Here is a 26,675-nt window from a genome sequence, read left to right as displayed (position 1 = left end):
AATTTAGAATGTGTGATGGATATTTTCCTAGAAATATATGTGCCAATTCATATCAAAATCGGTTCAGATTTGGATATAGCTCCTATATATATTTTCTGCCGATTTCATGTATTTGAGGCACCAAACACGCTATTTATATCCAATTTCAATAAACGTGTGACTGAACTTGGTCTAGAAATACATGTGTCAATTATATCGAAATAGGTTCAGATTTGGATGTAGCTCCCATATATATTTTCGGCCGATTTTCCGCATTTGATGCACCAAACACGCTATATATTTCCAAATTCGCTGAAATTTGGAATGTGTAACGGAATTTGGTCTAGACATAAATGTGCCGAGTTATATCGAAATCGGTTCAGATTTGGATATAGCTCCAATATATATTTGCGGCCGATTTTCCACATTTGATGCCCCAAACACGCTATATATGTCCAATTTCGCTGAAATTTGGAGGTTCTGACGGAATTTGTTCTAGAAATAAATGTGCTAAATTAAAGCGAGATCGGTTCAGATTTGAATATAGCTCCCATATATATTTTCGGCCGATTTCCTGTATTTTATGCAACAAGCACGCTATATATGTCCAATTTCGCTGAAATTTGGATTGCGTAACGGGATTTGGTCTAGACATAAAAGTGCCAAATTTTATCGAAATCGGTTCAGATTTGGATATTGCTCCTACATATATTTTCGGCCGATTTTCTGTATTTGATGCATCAAACACGCTATATGTGTGCAATGTCGTTGAAATTTGGGATATCTGACAGAATTTGTGCGAAAAATAAATGTGCCAAATTATATGGAGACTGGTTCAGATTTGGACACACTATATATGTATGTCCAATTTCACTGAAATTTGGAAAGCGTGACGAAATTCGTTCTAGAAATAAATGGGACAAATAATATCGAAATCGGTTCAGATTTGAATATAGCTCCCATATATTTTAGGCTAATTATCTGTATTTTATGCACAAAACACGCTATGTATGTTCAATTTCAATGAAATTTGAAACGTGAGACGGGATTTGGTCTGAAAATAAATTTGACAAATTATATCGAGATCGGTTCATATGGGAATATAGCTCCCATATATATTTCCGGTAGATTTCATGCTTTTGTTACGTATGTTCAATTTCAGTGAAATTTTGAAGACTTAGCAGTCAGTAAAAGTCATCATTATTTACACAAGTACTTATGGTTGGGAAGGAATTGACCAAGGCTATAGCTATTAAGTATCATATTGTTACGGAATTAGATTTAACTAATCTCCGTGTAGACGTTGTTTTATTCCCCAGTACGATTTGTACCAAATAAAACAGGGCTCGTTTTAGATTACGTTTCTACAATGCTTTATTTACTTTATTACCCGAATAAGTGTAACTGACTTTAATTACTAAGCACACAGCCTGTCTCTAGTTAGCACGCAGCAATTCTTTAACCGATCTGTTCAGTTCAACGCTTAAAACACAACTAACTCGTCATTTCCAGTTCCCCTATATTTATACCCCAAAGTCTCCCTGTTCGAGAGTCCTCTAGAACACGTCTGGAAACACCTCGAATCTGTACAACGAACACACAGACGCACATTCGCACTAAGCGAACAACCAGACTCACATACATGGCGGAAGATCAATACAAATGGACAAACACACTAATGACGTAATTACAACAACAAACAAATGCAAGAAACAAAGAAGTAACAAACTAAACGATAATTACATGATTATGACAAAACAAAACAAAAGCATATTAATGAAAGGTAAAGAACTAAAATGATGAAGAGATTTCTACATGGTAGTTGTTGTTGCTTAAATAAAGTAACTGCGTAATAAAACTTTACGTTACAATTCTAATTTTTAAATTAACGGAAATTAAACTAAATTAACTTAAACCTATCAGTTTCATTCGTAACATTGCCTCCAGCTTAAGCCTGTTCGTCCCGAATAGGCACAGTTCCTTCTCGGTGGTATGGGCATTGGTAACACTGCCTCCCGCTTAAGCCTGTTCCTCTTGACTAGACGCAGTTCTCGTTCCGTAGTGGTATCAACCGATTTAGATGTACCCTCTACGCCGTCAGCTTTGGACTTTCGCTCCTCTGGACGTCGTTTTTTTCTGTCCAGCAATCGCAACGTTATGTCTTCTTTCTTCGTGGTCACCCTCCTAAGTGCCACCTGGTCTTCATAGGACTTTTTCTTCCTTGCTGTACGGCTGCTTTTCGATGGACCTTTCCTCGACGTACATATTCGCTTTTTCCCCCTCATTGCGGGATTTTTCCACTTTCCTACGGGCCAATTGTCGGCGGCTTCCACCTTCAGCGTACGGACATCGACAGTGATCTCGCCGGATTCTGCCTTTTGGCGATGCATGTTTTTCTTATCGTTGTAGCCCACATTTATCGGTATTTCCACATTGGACCAAGTCATCACACGGTGCTTTATGTCCAGGTTGATATTGAAGGCAATCATGAAGTCTACCCCAAGTATAACATCGGCCACAATATCGGCCACTATAAAATCGAAATTTACCGATTTTCTACCCATGCTCAGCCTTTGGTAGGCCTTTCCAGTTACTGTTGCAGTCTCGCCTGTGGCCGTCCGCAATTTGACTCCATTTAACGGCAATACCTTTCCTTTTACCAAATCCGGTTTAATAATGGGCTTTGTTGCACCGGTGCCCAATGTCAAGGTACGCAAAACACCATTGATGAAGCCTTTAACCGTTAGGTTGTGATTCTCCTGCTGGACTATGGCTATAGAAATTGTGGGACCATCGTTTTCATCCTCTGCCAGCGGCGCCTCGTGATTGACGGAATTCATTTTATTTGATTCACCTGATGTCTCTCTTTCCAGATTCTTGGCCACCGGTTGGTCGTCGCTTTTTGAAGACGGTGAGGTGGATCTGGGCCTTGGTCGTTGCAATCTGCATTCTCGTGCAATGTATCCAGATTTACGACAGTTGTAGTAAGTCTTTCTCGTTTTGCCAGCCCCTCGTTTCACACGCGTTAGTGCATCCTTCAGCTGATCGACAACGGTCTGGGAATTGTTGTCCTCAACTTCCAGCCTCCTCACGTTGTAAGCTTTAGGTTTCACCAGCATCCTCGCGGTTTCTTGGGCCAGGGCAAATGAAACGGTTTCTGCAAATGTTCCTATCGGTACCGCATACGTCGCAAATTTTATCTCTGGATCACGAATACCACTTGCAAATGTTTCAATCTTTATGCGGTCCACCAATGGATGTGTCTCTCCTGGATATGCCAACTGCGCCAACCGCTCTATATCAGCCACAAAGTCTTGTAAGGTCTCATTTGGCTTCTGGATTCTTCCCCTCAGTTCCATTCGGTAGATCTCTTGCTTGTGTTCACTACCGTACTTACGTTCAAGAGCAGACATTATATCTCCATAGTTGTTCCTAGAAGCGGCAGGAATACTCTGTAATACGTCAGCAGCATTACCCTTCAATGCCATAAGGAGTGATACCGCCTTGTCGTTCCAAGAATCTCTAGCAGCCAATGTCTCGAACTGTAATTTGAACACATTTAAAGAGGTAGAACCGTCGAACACTGGAGGCTTAATTTTTAACGTGTTATGGATAGCTCTCACTGGGCCATCTTTGATTTCCAGTTCCGACATTTTCCTCTCCAGGTTCACAAATTTCTCGTCATGGGCCAGAAATTTCTCATCAACAGACAAAATCTTTTTATCCAACTCTTTAATTTGCACCTCCAAGTTTTCTACTCTCTTTTCAATCACCATCGTGATGTCTTCCAGGTTCTCGTTAATTGTTCTAGAATTTACCTCTAATTTCTCTTCCATGCCCTTAGCGATTTTTCTAGAGTTCTCTTCTAATTTTTCCTCTAATTTCCTGGAATTTTCTTCACTCTTTCTGGATATCTCTTCCAACATTTTACTGGAATTTTCTTCCATTTTAGCATCTAATTTCTCCATCAACCATTCTACAATTTTCTGCTTTCATTTCCACCACAACCTGGAATTTTCTTCCATTTTCTTATTCATATCCATGGAGCTTCCTTCTATTTTCCTAATTTCCACCATCATCATAGCCAGCATTGATTTCAAATCGTCTCCACTGGCAGCTACCGACGAAACTTCCTCAACGCTGGATTCGCCCTTTGCCGATAACTCGACTTCCTCCTTACTGTCGAATTCATATGCGCCGATGTTCATTCCACGGCGCTCGAACTCTTCCAACAAGCGTTTTTGTAGTTCTGCCTTGCTGCCCGTGGAAGACAACTCCAACTTACTTAGCTCCTTCTTCAAGTCTTCCACTCGTAGATCCTTAAACTTCATTGTAGGATGATCGTAATCTCACTTCCTGACACCAATTGTTACGGAATTAGATTTAACTAATCTCCGTGTAGACGTTGTTTTATTCCCCAGTACGATTTGTACCAAATAAAACAACGTTTTAGATTACGTTTCTACAATGCTTTATTTACTATATTACACTTATTCGGAACTGACTTTAATTACTAAACACACAGCCTGTCTCTAGTTAGCACGCACCACTTCTTTAACCGATCTGTTCAGTTCAACGTTTAAAACACAACTAACTCGTCATTGCCAGTTCCCCTGTATTTATACCCCAAAGTCTCCTTGTTCGAGAGTCCTCTAGAACACGTCTGGAAACACCTCGAATCTGTACAACAAACACACAGACGCACATTCGCACTAAGCGAACAACCAGACTCACATACATGGGGGAAGATCAATACAAATGGACAAACACACTAATGACGTAATTACAACAACAAACAAATGCAATAACAAAGAAGTAACAAACTAAACGATAATTACATAATTATGGCAAAACAAAACAAAAGCACATTAATGAAAAGTAAAGAACTAAAATGATGAAGAGATTTCTACATGGTAGTTGTTGTTGTTGCTTAAATAAAGTAACTGCGTAATAAAACTTTACGTTACAATTCTAATTTTTATATTAACGGAAATTAAACTAAATTAACTTAAACCTATCAGTAACATTCGTAACAATATCTTTTAGAGACTTCTTAAGATTTATGTTTTATTATGATATATCTAAATCATTAGGAATACTTATAGGCGGAAAGGCTTTCGGAGGAGTGTTACCTCCTGAAACATACATAAAAATACCATAGTAGCTCCATAACAACCCTGAATAGGTATATAACGCCTTCATATCTCCTATATTTATTCGTTAAAATATTAAAAACATTAATATAATTATGGCATTCCATTATATTTTATCGTAGTCGGGGCAGCAAAACGCACCGGGTTCAACTATATATATATATATATATATATATATATATATATATATATATATATATATATAATGCCGATTGTAGGGTGTACGATGTCCAAAAAACGTTTAAAACGAAAACCGATTATTTTTCAAAAAATGTGCAAATATTTATTTTCCGGAAAAAGTAATTTTTTCACCTGCGACCCACTGTAACCGTAGTTGTAACGAAAAGGTATAACAAAACAAAATTAAACACAAGTAGTCGATGCCGCAGTAGACGTATGTTGGTATGTACTAGTAGGTAAGCAGGTAGAGAGACCACAACGTATTGGCTTGTTATTGGTACGCTAGAAGATATGCAAAAAGGCGGGTGATTTGTAATACGTTTGTTGTTGCAATTCTCACTAAAGGGCTCTTCCTTTGGAATAATTATGGACGTAGGGATAGTGAGAAAAAAACCGAAATAAATAAAACAACAACAAAAGTTATTGGCGATCACTGCACTTGTTGATGAATAATTAAGAAACACAGTGTGCCGTATATTAGATTTATTAAATTCACAAAATAAACGATATTTTGCTGATAGATATTTCAAAGGGAATGCAACCGTATTTTGGTAAGAATTTTTATTAAATGGTTTAGTGTGTGGACTGTATGAAGATTTTAACCGTATTTGTTTGTAATTACAGACCGATAGAGCGAATTAAAGTCTACCAGTAAAGTAAGAGATAAAAATTTAACACTCGCGATTTGCTCACTTATGGAAAACACTGAACTTACATACCTGGTATGTTTTTTTGTTGGTGATGGTGGTTCAGATGATGAGGATGGTGGTGAGGGGTGTTTGGGGATTCTTGTGTGGTGAAGAAGAGAACAAAAACTCCGATTAGCACAAACAACACCGTGTAAGTTGTCCATTGATCCGTAGATTGTATGAAATGTTTAGGTGGACAACAACAAAATCCAAAGGAACTTATACAGGCTCGACTGGACCAAATGTTTAGGTGTAGTTCAAAAAGGCCGCAGAGAATAATTGTTGTTTGTGGAGATGAGAATGGTGATACAAACCCGAGTGTTACCGATAAATAAACGGACAGGAAATAAAAAACAAAGGTTTTTAGTTTGTATAAATAGTAATATTGGTGTGGGTGGTTTATTAAGGCGAAAAGTACTGATGACTTTACCTGTTGTGGGTGAGACGCGTTACAATTCGCGAGTAAACTGAGAAGTGAAGAGATAACTTATAAGTGATTTGTGTATAAAAACCGAGAGTGAATCAAGGCTGTGGCAATCACTGCTTATTGGAAAGTTCTCACTACGATCAGAACTGAGCGAAAATAGTTCCAGGGAGAAATTACAGAAAAATTCCACTACCAAGAGAGTACTTTCTACGATCCGCACTGAGCGAACATAGTCTCTGAGAAGATTTGTAGGGCAATGATTGGAAATATCACCCTACGGTCCACCGTAAGCGAACATAGTTTCTCAGAGGGTTTGTAGAGAGCACTTAAGGAAGGGAGACCTCTCTGCGATCCGAACTAGGAGAACAAAGGCTCCCTGGAGATTTGTAGTGAAAATACCAACAGAGAGTTTCTAACTTAAACACATATGTAAAAGTTAACATCACATTTTTTAATTTTTGTCCGCGCGGCAACACGGCGCGTCGTGTCTTACGACAACACTTGTAGAGAAGGCTGAAAAGGCTGAAATACTCTGCAAATGTCGCTACCATTCCACTAAGGGGTATTTTTTCACCGTTGAAAATTTGATGTTGGCTGACCGGATGTGCTACTATTGCAAAACAGTGGCATCCAATTATATAACGTTTTCATTTACAAAATCGTGTGGATTTTAACTGTCATTATATGTATATACGCAGAAAAATATATGTTAGAAGTATGTTTGGATCCAAACAAATATTTGTTTGGGACTGATTGCAAACAGATATATGTTTGGATCCAAACATAATTTGTTTGGGTCCAAACATATATATGTTTGCAACATTTTGTAACATATCTCAATTTTATATGTTTGGGTACCAACATGTTTTTTATGTTAGAACATATTTTTCATGGGTGGAGAGAGGATATTTGTCAAAGAGAGTAACGACAGGGCTCTCGCTGCTGCTGAATACCGGTTTATAATAAAGAGCTGTGTGTATGGTGTAATAGGCGACGCAGAAGTTTTGTGATGTGTATGCGTAAACACGTGTGTTTCGTGCTTTGTTGTTGTTAACCAAGGTAGCATGCGAAGAGAAAAAGAAGAAAATGGTATTAATCTATTTTCTCCAGTATTCTAGAGACAATCGTTGATTAAAGACCGTAAAGTGAGTGAATAAATCAGTGTTTTGTCTTTTACTTACTATTTGTAGGTAAGCCAAGCTTAATCTCATATTTGTTGTTTTCCAATTTAAAAACAACAAGTTTAAAGTGGGATGTAGTTAAAATTTATTACTTTAGTGGATGGCAGAGAAGACTAGTTTCGTCCAACGCCACTTGGACTCATCAATTCTCTTAGTTCTTTGTATTGAAACAAAGAACCCTTCCCCAATTTTGACGACTCGAGCTCAAGATTAAGTGTGACTGATGAATTCGTTTAAATGCGAATTCAACCGAAACACCTAAAAACTCTCGTAGCCGCATATGTAAACCAAATTAACTACTCCCACTGTCATGTGTCTCCACATTGCGGAGAATGCACATAAATATTTTGATAGTTGTCGAAAAATAACAACAACCAATCGTCCACGGTGATTTGTGTGTCTATTTATACCCTACACCACTAGGTGGAAAGGGTATTATAAGTTTGTTTTGGTAAAAATTCATGTAACACCGCGAAATATTCGTCGGAGACCCCCAATGTGGTATACCAATCTTCATATCTCGGCGAGATAAAGCGATTTTGAGATGTGTGTCCGTCCGTCCGTCCGTCCGTGCGTCCGTCTGTCCATTATAAATTGTAATCAAACTCCAGGCCGCAATTATGGACCGATCGTGACCTTTTTATTGATGTCAATTGTGTTGGTGTACATGATAAGATAACAGAGTTACAGTCTAATATGCCCAGTTATTTGTTTGTAGTGTAATCAAAAACACGCTAGAGGTCGCAATTATAGCTCAATAATCACGAAATTTTGCACGAGGTAAAAGTTTAGGTAGAAGAAGATGCTCACAATTTTGTTTAGGTGGATAACAACAAAATCCAAAGGAACTTATACAGGCTCGACTGGACCAAAGGTGTAGTTCAAAAAGGCCGCAGAGAATAATTGTTGTTTGTGGAGATGAGAATGGTGATACAGTGTTACCGATAAATAAAAGGACAGGAAATAAAACACAAAGGTTTTTAGTTTGTATAAATAGTAATATTGGTGTGGGTGGTTTATTAAGGCGAAAAGTACTGATGACTTTACCTGTTGTGGGTGAGACGCGTTACAATTCGCGAGTAAACTGAGAAGTGAAGAGATGACTTATAAGTGATTTGTGTATAAAAACCGAGAGTGAATCAAGGCTGTGGCAATCACTGCTTATTGGAAAGTTCTCACTACGATCAGAACTGAGCGAATATAGTTCCAGGGAGAAATTACAGAAAAATTCCACTACCAAGAGAGTACTTTCTACGATCCGCACTGAGCGAACATAGTCTCTGAGAAGATTTGTAGGGCAATGATTGGAAATATCACCCTACGGTCCACCGTAAGCGAACATAGTTTCTGAGAGGGTTTGTAGAGAGCACTTAAGGAAGGGAGACCTCTCTGCGATCCGAACTGGGAGAACAAAGGCTCCCTGGAGATTTGTAGTGAAAATACCAACAGGGAGTTTCTAACTTAAACACATATGCAAAAGTTAACATCACATTTTTTAATTTTTGTCCACGCGGCAACTCGGCGCGTCGTGTCTTACGACAACACTTGTAGAGAAGTTTTACAAGGCTGAAATACTCTGCAAATGTCGCTACCATTCCACTAAGGGGTATTTTTTCACCGTTGAAAATTTGATGTTGGCTGACCGGATGTGCTACTATTGCAAAACAGTGGCATCCAGTTATATTACATTTTCATTTACAAAATCGAGTGGATTTTAACTGTCATTATATGTATATATGCAGAAAAATATATGTTAGAAGTATGTTTGGATCCAAACAAAGATTTGTTTGGGACTGATTGCAAACAGATATATGTTTGGATCCAAACATAATTTGTTTGGGTCCAAACAAATATATGTTTGCAACATTTTGTAACATATCTCAATTTTATATGTTTGGGTACCAACATGTTTTTTATGTTAGAACATATTTTTCATGGGTGGAGAGAGGATGTTTGTCAAAGAGAGTAACAGGGCTCTCGCGGCTGCTGAATACCGGTTTATAATAAAGAGCTGTGTGTATGGTGTAATAGGCGACGCAGAAGTTTTGTGATGTGTATGCGTAAACACGTGTGTTTCGTGCTTTGTTGTTGTTAACCAACGTAGCATGCGAAGAGAAAAAGAAGAAAATGGTATTAAACTATTTTCTCCAGTATTCTAGAGACAATCGTTGATTAAAGACCGTAAAGTGAGTGAATAAATCAGGTAAGCCAAGCTTAATCTCATATTTGTTGTTTTCCAATTTAAAAACAACAAGTTTAAAGTGGGATGTAGTTAAAATTTATTACTTTAGTGGATGGCAGAGAAGACTAGTTTCGTCCAACGCCACTTGGAATTTTGACGACTCGAGCTCAAGCTTAAGTGCGACTGATGAATTCGTTTAAATGCGAATTCAACCGAAACACCTAAAAACTCTCGTAGCCGCGTATGTAAACCAAATTAACTACTCCCACTGTCATGTGTCTCCACATTGCGGAGAATGCACATAACTATTTTGATAGTTGTCGAAAAATAACAACAACCAATCGTCCACGGTGATTTGTGTGTCTATTTATACCCTACACCACTAGGTGGAAAGGGTATTATAAGTTTGTTTTGGTAAAAATTCATGTAACACCGCGAAATATTCGTCGGAGACCCCCAATGTGGTATACCAATCTTCATATCTCGGCGAGATAAAGCGATTTTGAGATGTGTGTCCGTCCGTCCGTCCGTGTGTCCGTCTGTCCATTATAAATTGTAATCAAACTCCAGGCCGCAATTATGGACCGATCGTGACCTTTTTATTGATGTCAATTGTGTTGGTGTACATGATAAGATAACAGAGTTACAGTCTAATATGCCCAGTTATTTGTTTGTAGTGTAATCAAAAACACGCTAGAGGTCGCAATTATACTCAATAATCACGAAATTTTGCACGAGGTAAAAGTTTAGGTAGAAGAAGATGCTCACAATTTTGGATGATGATCTGATATTATTTAGCGGATGAAATGGACCATTACATTTGTGTGAAAAATACAAAAAATATTTTTTGTCTATATTTTATTTCCTGGAGGGCATATGCTGGCAAAGTAGGCTACATATGGAAATGGAACTACTGATCTTCCCCGTGATGCAAATCACGTGCCTGCTAGATAACGGGCCTACTGCTTAATATATAATGTAAGGTTTGCGACATTTTCTGAGTATCTCAGCCATATAAAAATTCTAAGAGATAAGCTGTGGGTCCCATATCATTGACCGAGTATGAATCGGAGTACACTCACTCATTGATACGAGAGAATTCTCCCTTGTCCCTTCTGAGATGTTTGTGAAACAATTATTATATAATTAAATAAGCTTGGTGTGATACGGTACCAGAATTAAAAAGTTATTTCTTACAATAAGTTTATTTGTTCCAAAAAGAAATTTTGATTTGTGAAAAGCTAATTCCCAGTGGTAAAGGTGTAGGGTATCACATGGTCGGCCCCGTCCGACTATAGCCTTGTTTTAGATTTACTTTGGCAGTTTTGTTGAGATGTGTGTTTTACTTACTATTTGTAGGTAAGTAAAGCTTAATCTCATATTTGTTGTTTTCAAATTTAAAAACAACAAGTTTAAAGTGGTATGTAGCTAAAATTAATTACTTTAGGGGATGACAGAGAAGACTAGTTTCGTCCAACGCCACTTGGACTCATCAGTTCTCTTAGTTCTTTGTATTGAAACAAAGAGCCCTTCCCCAATTTTATGACAACTCGAGCTCAAGAATAAGTGTGACTGATGAAATCGTTTAAATGCGAATTTAACCGAAACACCTAAAAACTCTCGAAGCCGCATATGTGAACCAAATTAACTACTCCCACTGTCATGTGTGTCCACATTGCAGAGAACGCACATAACTATTTTGATAGAACCCTTCACCAATTTTATGTCTTTTCTTAAAGAAATTGTGATTTTTAGTAAATTAAATGTCCAATACATTTTATTATTGAATCAAAAAGGTGAGTGGAAATATTTTATTGGACAAGGAAGAAATCTTATTTAATATTGGTAATAATATTTGAAATATGGAGGTACCTATTTATTACATTATATAATCATTTGATTCCAGATGCCGATTTCCCGCTGATGATTTGAACTTTGAAGAAAACATATAAATTGTTTGCACCCAAACATATATTTATTTGCAGGACCCAAACATATGGTATGTTTGGGACTGCTTGCAAACAAATATATGTTTGCTGAAAAATATGTTTGGGACATATGTTAGAGAGGCCATTTTTTTCTGTGTGTATATAAATGTGAAGACAACCAAAAATTTTAATTTTCTTGTAAGAAAATTGCTAAAATATTTGCGATTTTGTGGATAGAATAATTCTAAGCCAATAATTGCGAAATACTAAGAAAAAATACTAAATAAAAAAATAATGCTTAATTTAGCTGCAAAAATATTAATATGGCCACACTGTTTGCATGTTAGTAACGAGAAAACATGTTTGTTAACGACTGATCGACGATGTTAAAGTTAAAATCACCTGTATTTACTATCATTTAAGTTCTACTCATTTCACCTCTACTTTGATTACATAATAAATGTCGATAACTTTTTTGGTCCAATAAATCCTTTTTTTTCAAATGAGAAGTCATTTTTATTTTCTATGAAAGGGCTCATTGCACTCTTTTGAACGATATGTGATCTATCAGATATCCAACAGATCATCAATAAGAATACTACTTTCGCTGTAAGATCAGAAATAACGTGGTATATACACTGCCGCTCACTTGAATAGTACCCCCTACCAATTTTTTTTCAACCTCCATTTTTTCGAATTATACAAAATCTGAAGTGTTGAAGTTTTTTTAAATTTTGTTTCATGGGTTTGAAGTAAAGGTTCATTTCATTCATTTGTATTCATATCTGATTTAAATAAGAATTATACGACAAAAGGAAAATAAATATTTTTTCAAAGAGAAGTCAACGAAATATGTAATTTTTTGGAGATATGGTGCGAAATATACAAGTTAAAAGGATTCCTGTTGTCTTAATTAAAGGCCTTCTCGTCTAATCCAATGCTACGCACTTTGTCTTTGGTTTTTTTCCTGTGGAGGTGTGGATAGAGTGATTATATTCATTGACACTGTCTTCTAATAATTCGATGAACTCTTTATTTGGTTGTTCGTTCTTTAGACACCTCATTATTTCGGCCAAGGTGGAGTGAAATCTCTCAATTTGACCATTTACTTCACTTTTGTAAGGCGGTGCGGTAAATGTTTGAATGTTGAGTTTATTTTCTAACATAAATTTTATAGATTGTGAGTTAAAAGACCTTTCGTTATCGATTATGATGACTTTTGGAACTCCAAAGTAGAACAGTATTTCTCTTAGAGGTTTCCTAACGTTTTCTATACTCTTTCCGTCCAGCATTTTTGTTACTACGAACTTGGTAAATTTATCTATTGCTGTTAATACCTTAAATTTGTCGGTTGAAAATATGTCAATGTGGAGAGTGTGACCGGGGTATGTGGGAATTGGTGTTTGGTTCAATTTTGGAACATTGGGATGTCGCTCGTATTTGTTTTCCTTACAAATTTTGCATAATTTGACAATGTCCTTTATTTTCCTTGTCATCGAAGGAAAGTAATAATTTTCTAAAATTTGCTGTTTATTTTCTACGTGATTTCTATGTGCTCTATTATGGGTATCAATTATTATCTGTTTCTGTCTTTCTTCGTCTGTAATATCCTCTAATATTATTTGTGTAAATTTTATTTGGAAACTGATGAAGTATGCTGGGTATATTGATTGAATTTTCAACATTAAGGATTCCGAAGTTTTTATGCAATTTACCACAAGTGGATTAAGATATTTTAATAAAATTTCTTTTAAGGTATCATGATCAAATGCACTTCCCCTTACGATGTGACGATGGTATGATGGAAAATTATTTTAAACTCATAAGAAGAAACGTCAGATTCTTCTATTAATATTTGGTTTTTGAAGGTATTTATAGGGACTTCTACTGAATGGATGAGATTTTCAGATGAACTTTCAGCACTGTGAATTGTTGGTGTTAAAGAATTCACGTTAGCGATTGGGGGTCTAGATAGCGCATCTGCGACTACGTTAGAACTACCTGGTTTATAAATCAATTCATAGTTGTATTCTTCTAACCGTGCCTTCCATTTCTTCATTTTTAAGTTAGTATTTTTGTTACTTAACGCAAAGGTCAGCGGTTGGTGGTCAGTGAATATTTTTATGTTTCTAGCACCATATAAATAGCAATTTAACTCTTTCAAAACCCAAATGATGGCTAACATCTCTTTCTCATTAGTTGCGTATTGCTCTTCTGCCTTACTAAGAGTTCTAGATAGGTACGTAATCGGTCTATTATTCCGAGATAAGACTGCGCCCAGTGCGTAATTTGAAGCATCTGTAGTGAGTTCAAACGGCTTATCAAAATCTGGGTAATGCAGTACGACTTCATCCGAAACTAAGCAATTTTTAAGTTGCTTAAAGCTTTCAATCTGTTCAGGGGTCAAGTCAATGCTAATTTTTTTTTTGATTGGTTTCTAGGAGTTCTACCAATATCACCTCTCATTATCGAAGTCAATGGTTTAGCTATTTGAGCGTATCCCCTAACGAATCTTCTATAGTGTCCAGTCAATCATAAGAATGATCGCAAATCATGAACTGTTTTGGGTTGGGGAAAGTTCACTATAGCCTTAAGCCTGTCTGGATTTGCAGAAAAACCTCCTTGTTTTACGTTGAATCCTAAGAAATTAAGTTCTTCCTTTAGAAATTCACTTTTCGCTAGATGCACCTTCAGATTGGAATTTTCCAAAGTTCGAAATATTATCTTCAGGTTATTGATATGTTCCTCCTTAGTTCTACCAAATATTAAAATGTCATCTATGTAGACGTAACATCGTTTTCCTATATGGTCCCTAAGGATGTCGTCTAAGGCCCTTTGGAAGATTGATGAAGCGTTGCGCAAGCCAAATGGTAATCGAGTAAATTCGAACTTTCCATTTTTGACCGAAAAGGCTGTCTTTTCAATGTCAGATTCCTTTAGGGGAATTTGATGAAAACCACTTTTTAGATCTAGAGTTGAAAAGTATTTATTTTCACCTAGATTTGCTAAGATGTCTGTTATTTCAGGTATAGGGTATCTGTCAGGTCTAGTTATCTCATTTAACTTCCTATAGTCAATTACCATACGATGATGTTTTGTACCTGAATGGTCTTGTTTTTTTGGTACTATCCAAACCGGAGCATTATAAGCTGAACGAGATGGGCGAATTATTCCGTCTCTTAAGAGTTCTTCGATTTGCTTGTCAATTTCAGGCTTCAATGCCATGGGGTAGGGGTATGATTTTGAGTAAACTGGACTATCGCTAGTTGTATTTATTTCAGCTTGTACTACTGTTGAGAAAGTAAGTTTCCTATTTTTCAGTTCCACAGTCGAATATGTCAATGAAGCTATGATTGTTAATGTGTATTATTCCGCCAACAGAATTCACAGAAAAAGGTTTATTGTTCGGTAGAGGATTTTTGATGAATTTGCTTTTAATGTAATTTTTATTTGATCCTGTATCTATTAAAAATTTCAATTCGTTGCCATTTTTCATTTTGTATGGGAAATACGGCAACGTTGAGGTTAATCTAAAAAATTTACGTCATCAACTATTCCTGATTGCTCGTCTTGCTCTGTCTCTGTTCCGTCATCATAATTTACTTCATAATGATCTTCTTGTGGGTCGTCAGAATACAAATCGTTCTGTATGTTAGCCTCGATATTAAACATTCTTTGATGTTTGGGTGGTTGATAGATATTCTCTGAAGCTTGGTGTTTATAATTGGACGCAAATGCACGACTAGTTTGTGGTCTATTTTGGTAATTTACTTGTTTCGTTTGAATAGATTGGTCAACATCCATGGGAGGTAACGGTTTTGGAGGGAGTGGAGGTCGATGTCCTCCAAACTGATTGGATCCAGGATGAGGCATTGCTGAAGGATTATTTGGAAAACCTTGTTGACCTCCATATTGCCGTTGTTGGAATGTTCGGTTATAATTTGGTCCTGCATATTCTTGCCTATGATTAAAGTTTTGATGATGTGGGTTAGCTTCAAAAGTTAATTGAGGATAAAATTTTCTTGGGAGATTTGGTTGGAGATTTTTATTGGGCCTCGGACCCTTTTCTGTGGCATGTTGTATCCGAACACCTAGGTTACCTAATTTTAAACAAGCGTTTAATGCCTGTGGTAAGCTCGTTGGATTTGTCACACTAAACAAACTGGGGAGATTTCCGTTTAACCCTCGGACAAAGGTATCTAATGCTTTGTCTCTGAATGTTTGGGTTAAAATATCTAGAGCTTCTTTTCCGAGCTCTAAGCAATCAATCTTATCCAGAATTAGGGATAGATGGTGGTAAACCTTCTGATAAAATTCCGTCACCGTTTGATTTCCCTGGGCCAACACAGTCATTTGATATTCCAATGTTGAAATATCTCTTTTGTCTGAAAAGTGAAGTACCAGACATTTTCTTATTGCCCTCCAATTTAATGGAGTTCGATATGACTTTAAAGCCGTGTCGGCTTCGCCGACAATTTTGTGCCTAATGGTGTGAAGAATCGCAAAATATTTTGCTGTGCCTTTATGTTGTTCATAAATGGACATGATTCTGTCAACTGCCTTTCTCCAGGAGCTGAATTCTCCGGGTTTCCCTGAAAATTCTCTTAAAGTTTTCACTATATCGGGAATTTTTTCGCAATCAGATAAGTTTTCCGGGGCGTTTATATTAACGTCTTCGGTAGTGCAGTTATGCTCCCCACCTTTTAAAAGGTTTGCCACCGTTTCTGTTATAACGTTAATCAACTCACTTGTTTGATTCTCAGTGAAAAAGCTGAATTTTTTGGTGGTGCCACCAGAATTTTGGGTTGTATTGTTGGAAACACTCATAGTTTCAACTTTGCTGATTAAATCCTCCAGGTCACTTAACATAAATTCCAAATTTGCCTACTACTTTTATTACACACTTTCTTTTGAAAATTTTATGTTGCGTTGCTTTCTTAATTTTTGTTTTACGCTTTTTAACTTAATATTAAAGATCACTTTCTTTTGAAATTATTACGTTATGTTTACTTTAATAAATTTTTAATTTAATTTTGTGTTCTTATTCTTTGATGCTTATTACTAATAATAATTTTTTTACTTCACTAACTTACTGTTATTATAACAAACTTCATGTTTCACGGTCGGCAGCTATCTCGTACGAAAATTCCTGTTTGCAGTCGCTACTAGGGGGCTGTCCTTCCTTCTCGTTGGGCGCCAGTTAAAAGGATTCCTGTTGTCTTAATTAAAGGCCTTCTCGTCTAATCCAATGCTACGCACTTTGTTGAGTTGCCGGGAGATCCTTGTGATTTTATTAAAACACTTGGTGTTTAGTTCAGTGCTATGCACTTGCTGATTTTATTTACTTTATTAAATTAATCTGTTGGTGGCACTATGTGCCTTGCTTATTCGAGTTAGTTTCTTAGAATGAATATAAATATCAATGAACCTAGCTTTGATTATTACTGTTACCAAATATTGCTTATTCGACAGCAAACGTTGTTTCGCTGTCTTGCAGTACTGGAGTACGTTCACATTAATAAAGTATCAGGTTACAACAATCGTTGAACTCAGTTGTTTATCAGAGTGTAACGTTAACTTACATAATAATGGAATTTTTAGAGGCAGTTTTTCGAGCTGATTTTTCCAAATATTTTCTTCTTTCTGTTATTTACTAGTTGGGTTCAGAGGTTTAAACGAGATTCGAATTGCTTTCTGAGATATTGCCTCGATTTGCTCTAAAAAGTCAATATTTAGCCATGTTTACATGAGGCCATAAAATCTAAACCCGATATTTTCAAGGAACGTCTTAGGAAAAAGCCAAAAAAGTATGGGAAACTTGTGCTTATTTTATTAATTTTGAGTAGTATTGGAAAACACCCTTGGAGTCGACTCCGGAGTAGGAGTCGTGAAAAAATCTGCGGCATCGATGGAGTGTATAAAAAGTTCAGCCAGACAGAACCTAACGCCTTTTTCTTTTGCTTGTGTTTATTAGTGTGAATTGTACATTGTTGATTGAAGTAGCATATAAACTCTAGAACCATTTTAACTTACCTTTTATTTGTTTCAAAATTGGTTTTCCGAGGTCCAACCATTGCTAAAACGATAAATTAATTTTAAAGAGTATTATCCAAAAAGTAAAGAATAATTTAAATTTATTTATTTATTTAAATTAAAGAGTCCTAAAATATGTATATTAGGGTTATGGATGTTTGACCTTTTTTCTCAAAAATGATTTCCTGTAGCGGGAATGAACTAACTTCTACCTATTAATGACTAAAATAACGTTTATTGTTAATTTTTATTTTTTATTATTTTTTGTATTTGAAAAAATACTATGAATTGAAAAAAAATTGAAAAAAGTTATTTCCTCTTACACGAATGAATGACCCTTTTTCTATAATTGACTATAATAACTTTATTCCAGTTAAACATATAAAAAGATCCCGCACAAATCACTTTTAATTGACATTGTATATGAAATAAAATTAAATATGATACAAAATGATTTATATGTAATAATATGATGATAAATTTAGTGAGTAACAAAAGGTTGTCGCATTTTTGTTTTACGTCGTGTGGCTTTATTTATTTTCAGTCATATATCTGCTTATAGTGACTTAAAAAGAAAAGAAGAAAATTCTCAAATGACTTTGTGTGTGAGCTGTTTTTATCGAGTCACCTTATAATTAAGATTTTATCTAATCTTAGGTAAAAACTCATCAAAATATGATACTGGAATACAAGGTTGTAAAATAGTCATAACCCACCTACTATCTATATTATAATTGAGGATAAGGCCATGTTTATATTATAGCCTTTTGCAGGGTTAACCTTCTTAATGAGGATTTATTTGACGTATACGCAAAGCAATTGGCATTTGAACCCCAGTGGGTTTGTTAAATCTGGTCATATATACACGTACTATAATACAATAAAATTAGTGCAAATTGGATTGAAATTTATTGAGACAATTAACGAAGCATTGAACATAATTTGGAAATACATAAACTGTAATGTATTATTTTAATAACAATAAAAGGATTCAACTCGTGTTTTTAATAATATGTGTACAATATTTAAGGATTAAAATGGGAGATACCGCGCTTGTATAAGTACACTGTGCTACAAATGTCGAGGAAAAATATGCAGGGGTGCACCAAATCGGTTTTGTTGGAGCCAATGGAAGATGAAAATACCTGTGGGTTTTCCAGATCACGAAAGTTACAGTGGTTGAGGTGCGAAAAAACGCATAACAAAAACAGGAATATGATTTTCTTCGGTCTCTATGCTGTGTAGAATATACCAAATAGTACAGCTATTTATTTTTTTTAAAGAAATTATGTTAGCTTTCAAAAAATTAATGAGTTATGCAATTTTATGGTGCATGAGAACCCTTGCATTTTTTCGTGTAGCACAATGTTATACTTATAACTAGAACTTACAAACTACATATTAAAACTTAAACCTAGAACTAAATAAAAAGTTGAAAAACAAGTTCAAATAGCAAATCAACCCCTATGAGGTTTTTGTATAAAAATTTGGAATTCCAGAAAGCGAATTGGCAACCAACTCACTTTCACAATTGTCTAACGATGAAAGATAGTAGGTGTTTGACCAGTTAAAATTAGATTGGTTTGCTAAAACATTTTCAATTACAGGTTTGGGGGAAAGAGCTAACCTAGAAATAAAACCAATTTCAAAGCCGTTTATTTAAAGACTGGAAAATTTTACATATACACAAACGCAGATTTTTTCTCTCAAGATTGGAAAGTTTTTGGGATATGGGAGTAAAGCAAATCAGCATCCGCATACAAAATCACCTGACAATCTAGAGACCGATGAGGGAAATTACTCATATATATGTAGAAGTGTGGGCCAAGAGCCACACCACAATTCACTGCATCCAAAGCCGACTCTGAACCAGACAGATAAACCCTTATAACATTTGGTTTAAACCCAGTGTTTATTATTTTCAACATCCAATGCTACTGCTACTGTGCACCGTTTTTGCCTTAACCCAGATATGCCCAACGTCCTATATATAGGACACACAAAATTCTTGCTAATTTGATATGTTATGTTTATCAAAGTACCGTTTATTTTGGTGATATACTCAGTACACATCTGTAGCTCTTGGGATATTATGTGATTTCATTATTTTGAGCTACTATTTTTGAGTTTTGAGGTCTAGTTCATCGAAGTTGCCACCTATCGCTCAGTTTTTACAATGATTTGCGTTATGACCGATTAATTATTGGGTAGTTTTATAACGAAAACATACACGATGTGGAACCTACTACGAAAAAACGTTAACTAGATGCCGAAAAGGTGTCTTTGGACTATATGTCAAATGTTTTGTGTCCCATAACTCCCAGTTATAAGATAAAACCCTGTGTCCAAAAGTGGCTTCAAAAACCACTTTTTTCAAAAAATTTTTAAAAAACATATAAACATTCTGTTATTATTTCACATTTGCTTCTAAAATAATATAAAAATACTTTTAAAATGATCACGATCAAGGAATGGGCATATCTGGGTTAAGTTACATAACACATTGTCTTCTAAGTTTAGTTTGCCCGATTGCCCTGACTTAAAACCTAAATGAAATATATGAAGTAGGAACACCAATATTCATTTTAGATTTCATAACTTTTTGGAACAATTTTCTAGTTACTGGAAATCTTTTAATGAAATATTAATAGTTTTGACAATTTTTACAGGGTCGTTGGTAGGCAAAAACTCAGGTGAGTTTTTTATATTTAACGCAGAGCTATCGTCGCTAAAAGTTGTAACAGGTGATTTTTTATCTTATCTGAATGAATGTTCTATCTCCGGCATTATTCTGAGAGAAGGCGAGTGGACCAACATATTATTAAATTGTTTATACGCTCTAGAACCCGGTCGTATATTCTGCATTTTCTTATTAAATGCGTTGGATTGTTTAATAGCGATTCGTTTTTAATTTTTAATCATCTTAAGCAGCTCTATTTGCTTTGCCAAAATCGCATATTCTGGACGCGACCGGCCAGAACTTAATAAATAATCGCTTGAAGTTTTTTTGCCATGCATATCTATCTTTGTACAAACTTTTAACCTCTTCTGACAAACAGAAATTTTTATTTGGTACTTTAATATTTTCGGAGTGAATAGAAGACAAGAATCCCATTGAAGTGCTATGTTCCTGAATAAAGTAATCTATTTCGTTATTTCTTAAATTTCACTTATTTAGGGGATAGAAATTGAGTAAATCACATCAAAAACACAATCACTCATATAAGTGTTGCTGCTTTAAAATTATATTAAAGTTAATATTACAGATTCATAAATTTGTAAGGTAGTGGTCTGAAAAAGAAGCCATTGTAGAATTTTGAAAGTTTGGTGAAGAAATATCTAAAAGATTGCATAAAATTAAAACGTGATCAAGAGAGATTATCCATTAGGATAAGGTGGTGCTGTATTACAAATACACTAAAATGACACAGAATTCAATTGCAACCAATTGTAAAGATTAGCGCCATTAAAGTTGCATAGTCGGGTCGAGGCCGACTACGAGCCCTAACCACTATTAATTCGTACACAGAGCATATTTCAACAATGTGTTATTAAAGTTTGTATATTAGGGCGACCCAAAAAAACAAAATATTTTTATTTTGGAGCTCCTAGCTCCTAAATTTGTTTCCATTTGATGCAAAAACCTTATATATGAAATTTTACGGGGATTGGTTAACGTTAACCCGTATCTACCGAGCGATCTTTGTTTCCATAGTAATTTGTATAGGGTCAAAGGTGCATTTTCACGAACATTTTCTAAAGGCCGCAATTATGGTCCAATCGATGAAAAAATGATCTCTACAAAAATTTATGACGATCGGTTAACGATAACCCGTGTCCCCTGGCCGCTCTTTATTTTTCATAGTACTTTGTATGGGGACCAAAAACGAATTTTCCGAAAATCGCCTTATAGGCCATATTTATTTTCCAATCGATGGAAAAACAGTTAACCAGTATATTATTGTGCCTAAAAAATGAATCCTACAAAGATTTATGAAAATTTATTCTCTTTAGACAAACATTTGATGTTAATTAAGTTTCATGTTAAATAGTGAAAAAATACCTGGTGTACGAATTAATAGTGGTTAGGGCTCGTATGTGATACCCTACACTACTACCCCTGTGGATAAGCTTTTGACTGTTAAAATTCGAAATATTAAAATTGGGATAACTTAGCGCCTTTACTCTGAATGTCTTCATTAATACAGGCCAATTTTGTTGAAACGCAAATAAGTGCATGGTCAGTACAACTTAAATAAAAAAATTGAAAAGTGGGATGTACGCCAACCATCAATAGGATTCTTTCAATGTGAGACCCGCATCAACCCTCAAAATTCCGACCTGTAGTGTGATTGCGCAAAAAATGGAAAAAGGGAAGGGAGATATTCGCTTTGAAAAAAAAAACGTTGGCCTTTTCTCCTAATAAGTTTTTTTTTCCACATTCCGGCCCCTGAATAATATCCGACCATTACCAAAATCAATAGAAATGAACTAACTTCTACATATTAATGACTAAAATAACGTTTATTCTTAATTTTTATTTATTTTTTGTTTTTGAAAAAATAATATGAAATGAAAAAAATTTAAAAAAGTTATTTCCTCTTACAAGAATGAATGACACTTTTTCTAATAAGTTCAGTTTTCAGTTCGTTTAGAAAAACATTACGCTCTGTAATAGAGGGTAATAAATGAAGTTAAGCCATTGGGGGAATACTCCAGCTTAAGCAATAACTAATAACTTTATTCCAGTTAAACATGTAAAGATGTCCCGCACAAATCACTTTTAATTGATATTGTATATGAAAGAAAATTAAATATGATACAAACTGATTTATATGTATGTAATAATATGATGATAAATTTAGTGAGTAACAAAAGGTTTGTGTCATTTTGGTTACGTCGTGTGGCTTTATTTATTTTCAGTCATATATCTGCTTACAGTGACTTCAAAACTTTGTCAAACAAGCGAATATATAAAATTTTCAAATGACTTTGTGTGTGAGCTGTTTTATCGAGTCACCTTATAATTAAGATTTTATCTAATCTTAGGTGAAAACTCATAAAAATATGATACTGGAATACAAGGCTGTAAAAACGTCATAACCCACCTACTATCTATATTATAATTGAGGATAATACAATAAAGTTAGTGCAAATTGAATTGAAATTTATTGAGACAATTAACGAAGCATTGAACGGATTACAAACATAATTTGGAAATACATAAACTGTAATGTATTATTTTAATAGCAATAAAAGGATTCAACTCGTTTTTTTAATAATATAGTGTACAATATTTAAGTATCTCACGCTTGCTCATAGCGTTAACATTACAGGAAGGGAAAACTCCGATAATTACACTGTGCTACAAATGTCGAGGGAAAAATATGCAGGGGTGCATCAAATCTTTTTTGTTGGAGTCAATGGAAAACGAAAATACCTATGGGTTTTCCAGATCACTTCGTAAAGTCATTTTTAAGAGAAAATTTAATATCTTGAATTTTTAATTTTAAACGGCCATAACTTCTACATTTCACCACGGATTTCTATTATTTTTCTTTCGTTATAATTGTTCCACAAACATCATAGAATGAGCGAGTGCGCCTGATCCATATTAGCTCAGTGATATGGGACCTAATGTTTATAGACGTTCGGACGCCGAGTCAAAAAATTAATGAATTATGCAATTTTTTGGTGCATGAGAACCTCGGCATTTTTGTGGTGTAGCACAATGTTATACTTATAAATAGAACTTACAAACTACAAACTAAAACCTAAAACTAAATAAAAAGTTGAAAAACACAAGTACAACTAGCAAATCAACCCCTATGAGGTTTTTGTATAAAAATTTGGAATTCCAGAAAGCGAATTGGCAACCAACTCACTCTCACAATTGTCTAACGATGAAAGATAGTAGGTGTTTGACCAGTTAAAATTAGATTGGTTTGCTAAAACATTTTCAATTAAAGGGTTGGGGGAAAGATCTAACCGAGAAATAAAACCAGCTATACGATTCATCGTATAAGTGAACAGAGGTGTGATGTTTCCCAAATCGTAAATGTACTAATTTCAAAATCGTTTATTTAAAGAATGGAAATTACTTATCTTCTAAGTTTAGTTTGCCCGATTGTCCTGACTTAAAACCTAAATGAAATATATGAAGTAGGAACTCCAATATTCATTTTAGATTTTATAACTTTGATTGTTTAAGAGTCTGGAGTTTCCCCCATTGGCTTAACTTCATCACTTTCCTCTTTGCAGAGAAAAATGTTTACAAAACGCACTGACAGCTTGCAAAATTTACTGATCGCTACCAATATCATGATTTCATCCCGGCGAAGGGAATTATCAATTGGCTTTTCAGTTTTTGAAATGATGATTTTTTAGTGAAAACCTGAACTCTTTAAGCATCGAGTATTCTCATGTTAATGAGAATGATGCTCACTTTTCGGCTTTCCCAAAAAAACACCAGAACAAAATATTTGCAAGCTGACAGCACGATTCAACTAAGAAATCATCGATTTCTGTTAAGTTGAAATAACATCAACACAGTTACCTGTGAGTATGTCGTTGGAATTTTATTTACAAAATTCCGTTTTGCGCGAGCCTTCGCTGTTTTTTGTTTGTTTTGTTTTAGTTGAAGATTCAATCATATGATTGTTTAAGAGTCTGGAGTTTCCCCCATTGGCTTAACTTCATCACTTTCCTCTTTGCAGAGAAAAATGTTTACAAAACGCACTGACAGCTTGCAAAATTTACTGATCGCTACCAATATCATGATTTCATCCCGGCGAAGGGAATTATCAATTGGCTTTTCAGTTTTTGAAATGATGATTTTTTAGTGAAAACCTGAACTCTTTAAGCATCGAGTATTCTCATGTTAATGAGAATGATGCTCACTTTTCGGCTTTCCCAAAAAAACACCAGAACAAAATATTTGCAAGCTGACAGCACGATTCAACTAAGAAATCATCGATTTCTGTTAAGTTGAAATAAAATCAACACAGTTACCTGTGAGTATGTCGTTGGAATTTTATTTACAAAATTCCGTTTTGCGCGAGCCTTCGCTGTTTTTTGTTTGTTTTGTTTTAGTTGAAGATTCAATCATATGATTGTTTAAGAGTCTGGAGTTTCCCCCATTGGCTTAACTTCATCACTTTCCTCTTTGCAGAGAAAAATGTTTACAAAACGTACTGACAGCTTGCAAAATTTACTGATCGCTACCAATATCATGATTTCATCCCTGCAAAGGGAATTATCAATTGGCTTTTCAGTTTTTGAAATGATGATTTTTTAGTGAAAACTTGAACTCTTTAAGCATCGAGTATTCTCATGTTAATGAGAATGATGTTCACTTTTCGGCTTTCCCAAAAAAAAAACCAGAACAAAATATTTGCAAGCTGACAGCACGATTCAACTAAGAAATCATCGATTTCTGTTAAGTTGAAATAACATCAACACGGTTACCTGTGAGTATGTCGTTGGAATTTTATTTACAAAATTCCGTTTTGCGCGAGCCTTCGCTGTTTTTTGTTTGTTTTGTTTTAGTTGAAGATTCAATCATATGATTGTTTAAGAGTCTGGAGTTTCCCCCATTGGCTTAACTTCATCACTTTCCTCTTTGCAGAGAAAAATGTTTACAAAACGCACTGACAGCTTGCAAAATTTACTGATCGCTACCAATATCATGATTTCATCCCGGCGAAGGGAATTATCAATTGGCTTTTCAGTTTTTGAAATGATGATTTTTTAGTGAAAACCTGAACTCTTTAAGCATCGAGTATTCTCATGTTAATGAGAATGATGCTCACTTTTCGGCTTTCCCAAAAAAACACCAGAACAAAATATTTGCAAGCTGACAGCACGATTCAACTAAGAAATCATCGATTTCTGTTAAGTTGAAATAACATCAACACAGTTACCTGTGAGTATGTCGTTGGAATTTTATTTACAAAATTCCGTTTTGCGCGAGCCTTCGCTGTTTTTTGTTTGTTTTGTTTTAGTTGAAGATTCAATCATATGATTGTTTAAGAGTCTGGAGTTTCCCCCATTGGCTTAACTTCATCACTTTCCTCTTTGCAGAGAAAAATGTTTACAAAACGCACTGACAGCTTGCAAAATTTACTGATCGCTACCAATATCATGATTTCATCCCGGCGAAGGGAATTATCAATTGGCTTTTCAGTTTTTGAAATGATGATTTTTTAGTGAAAACCTGAACTCTTTAAGCATCGAGTATTCTCATGTTAATGAGAATGATGCTCACTTTTCGGCTTTCCCAAAAAAACACCAGAACAAAATATTTGCAAGCTGACAGCACGATTCAACTAAGAAATCATCGATTTCTGTTAAGTTGAAATAACATCAACACAGTTACCTGTGAGTATGTCGTTGGAATTTTATTTACAAAATTCCGTTTTGCGCGAGCCTTCGCTGTTTTTTGTTTGTTTTGTTTTAGTTGAAGATTCAATCATATGATTGTTTAAGAGTCTGGAGTTTCCCCCCATTGGCTTAACTTCATCACTTTCCTCTTTGCAGAGAAAAATGTTTACAAAACGCACTGACAGCTTGCAAAATTTACTGATCGCTACCAATATCATGATTTCATCCCGGCGAAGGGAATTATCAATTGGCTTTTCAGTTTTTGAAATGATGATTTTTTAGTGAAAACCTGAACTCTTTAAGCATCGAGTATTCTCATGTTAATGAGAATGATGCTCACTTTTCGGCTTTCCCAAAAAAACACCAGAACAAAAGATTTGCAAGCTGACAGCACGATTCAACTAAGAAATCATCGATTTCTGTTAAGTTGAAATAACATCAACACAGTTACCTGTGAGTATGTCGTTGTCAACTAAAACAAAACAAACAAAAAACAGCGAAGGCTCGCGCAAAACGGAATTTTGTAAATAAAATTCCAACG

General features: G+C 35.2%; 1 protein-coding gene across 4 annotated transcripts in view; it reads right to left on the bottom strand.

The window, feature by feature from the left end:
* Frmd5 (FERM domain containing) overlaps positions 1 to 26,675 on the bottom strand; it is a 424,373-nt gene that overhangs the window by 143,528 nt on the left and 254,170 nt on the right. For all 4 annotated transcript variants that reach the window (XM_073968663.1, XM_073968664.1, XM_073968665.1 and 1 more), the window contains one exon: positions 17,753 to 17,795. In XM_073968663.1, coding sequence (XP_073824764.1) covers positions 17,753 to 17,795 — 43 coding nt within the window. The remainder of the gene's footprint in view (positions 1 to 17,752; positions 17,796 to 26,675) is intronic.

This window comes from Musca autumnalis, unplaced genomic scaffold (assembly GCF_047663935.1).
Source record: "Musca autumnalis isolate F117 unplaced genomic scaffold, ASM4766393v1 scaffold_2, whole genome shotgun sequence".
Taxonomy (NCBI): Eukaryota; Metazoa; Arthropoda; class Insecta; order Diptera; family Muscidae; genus Musca; species Musca autumnalis.
The sequence above is the reverse complement of the archived record's forward strand: the minus strand, read 5'-3'. Positions and strand labels throughout refer to the sequence as shown.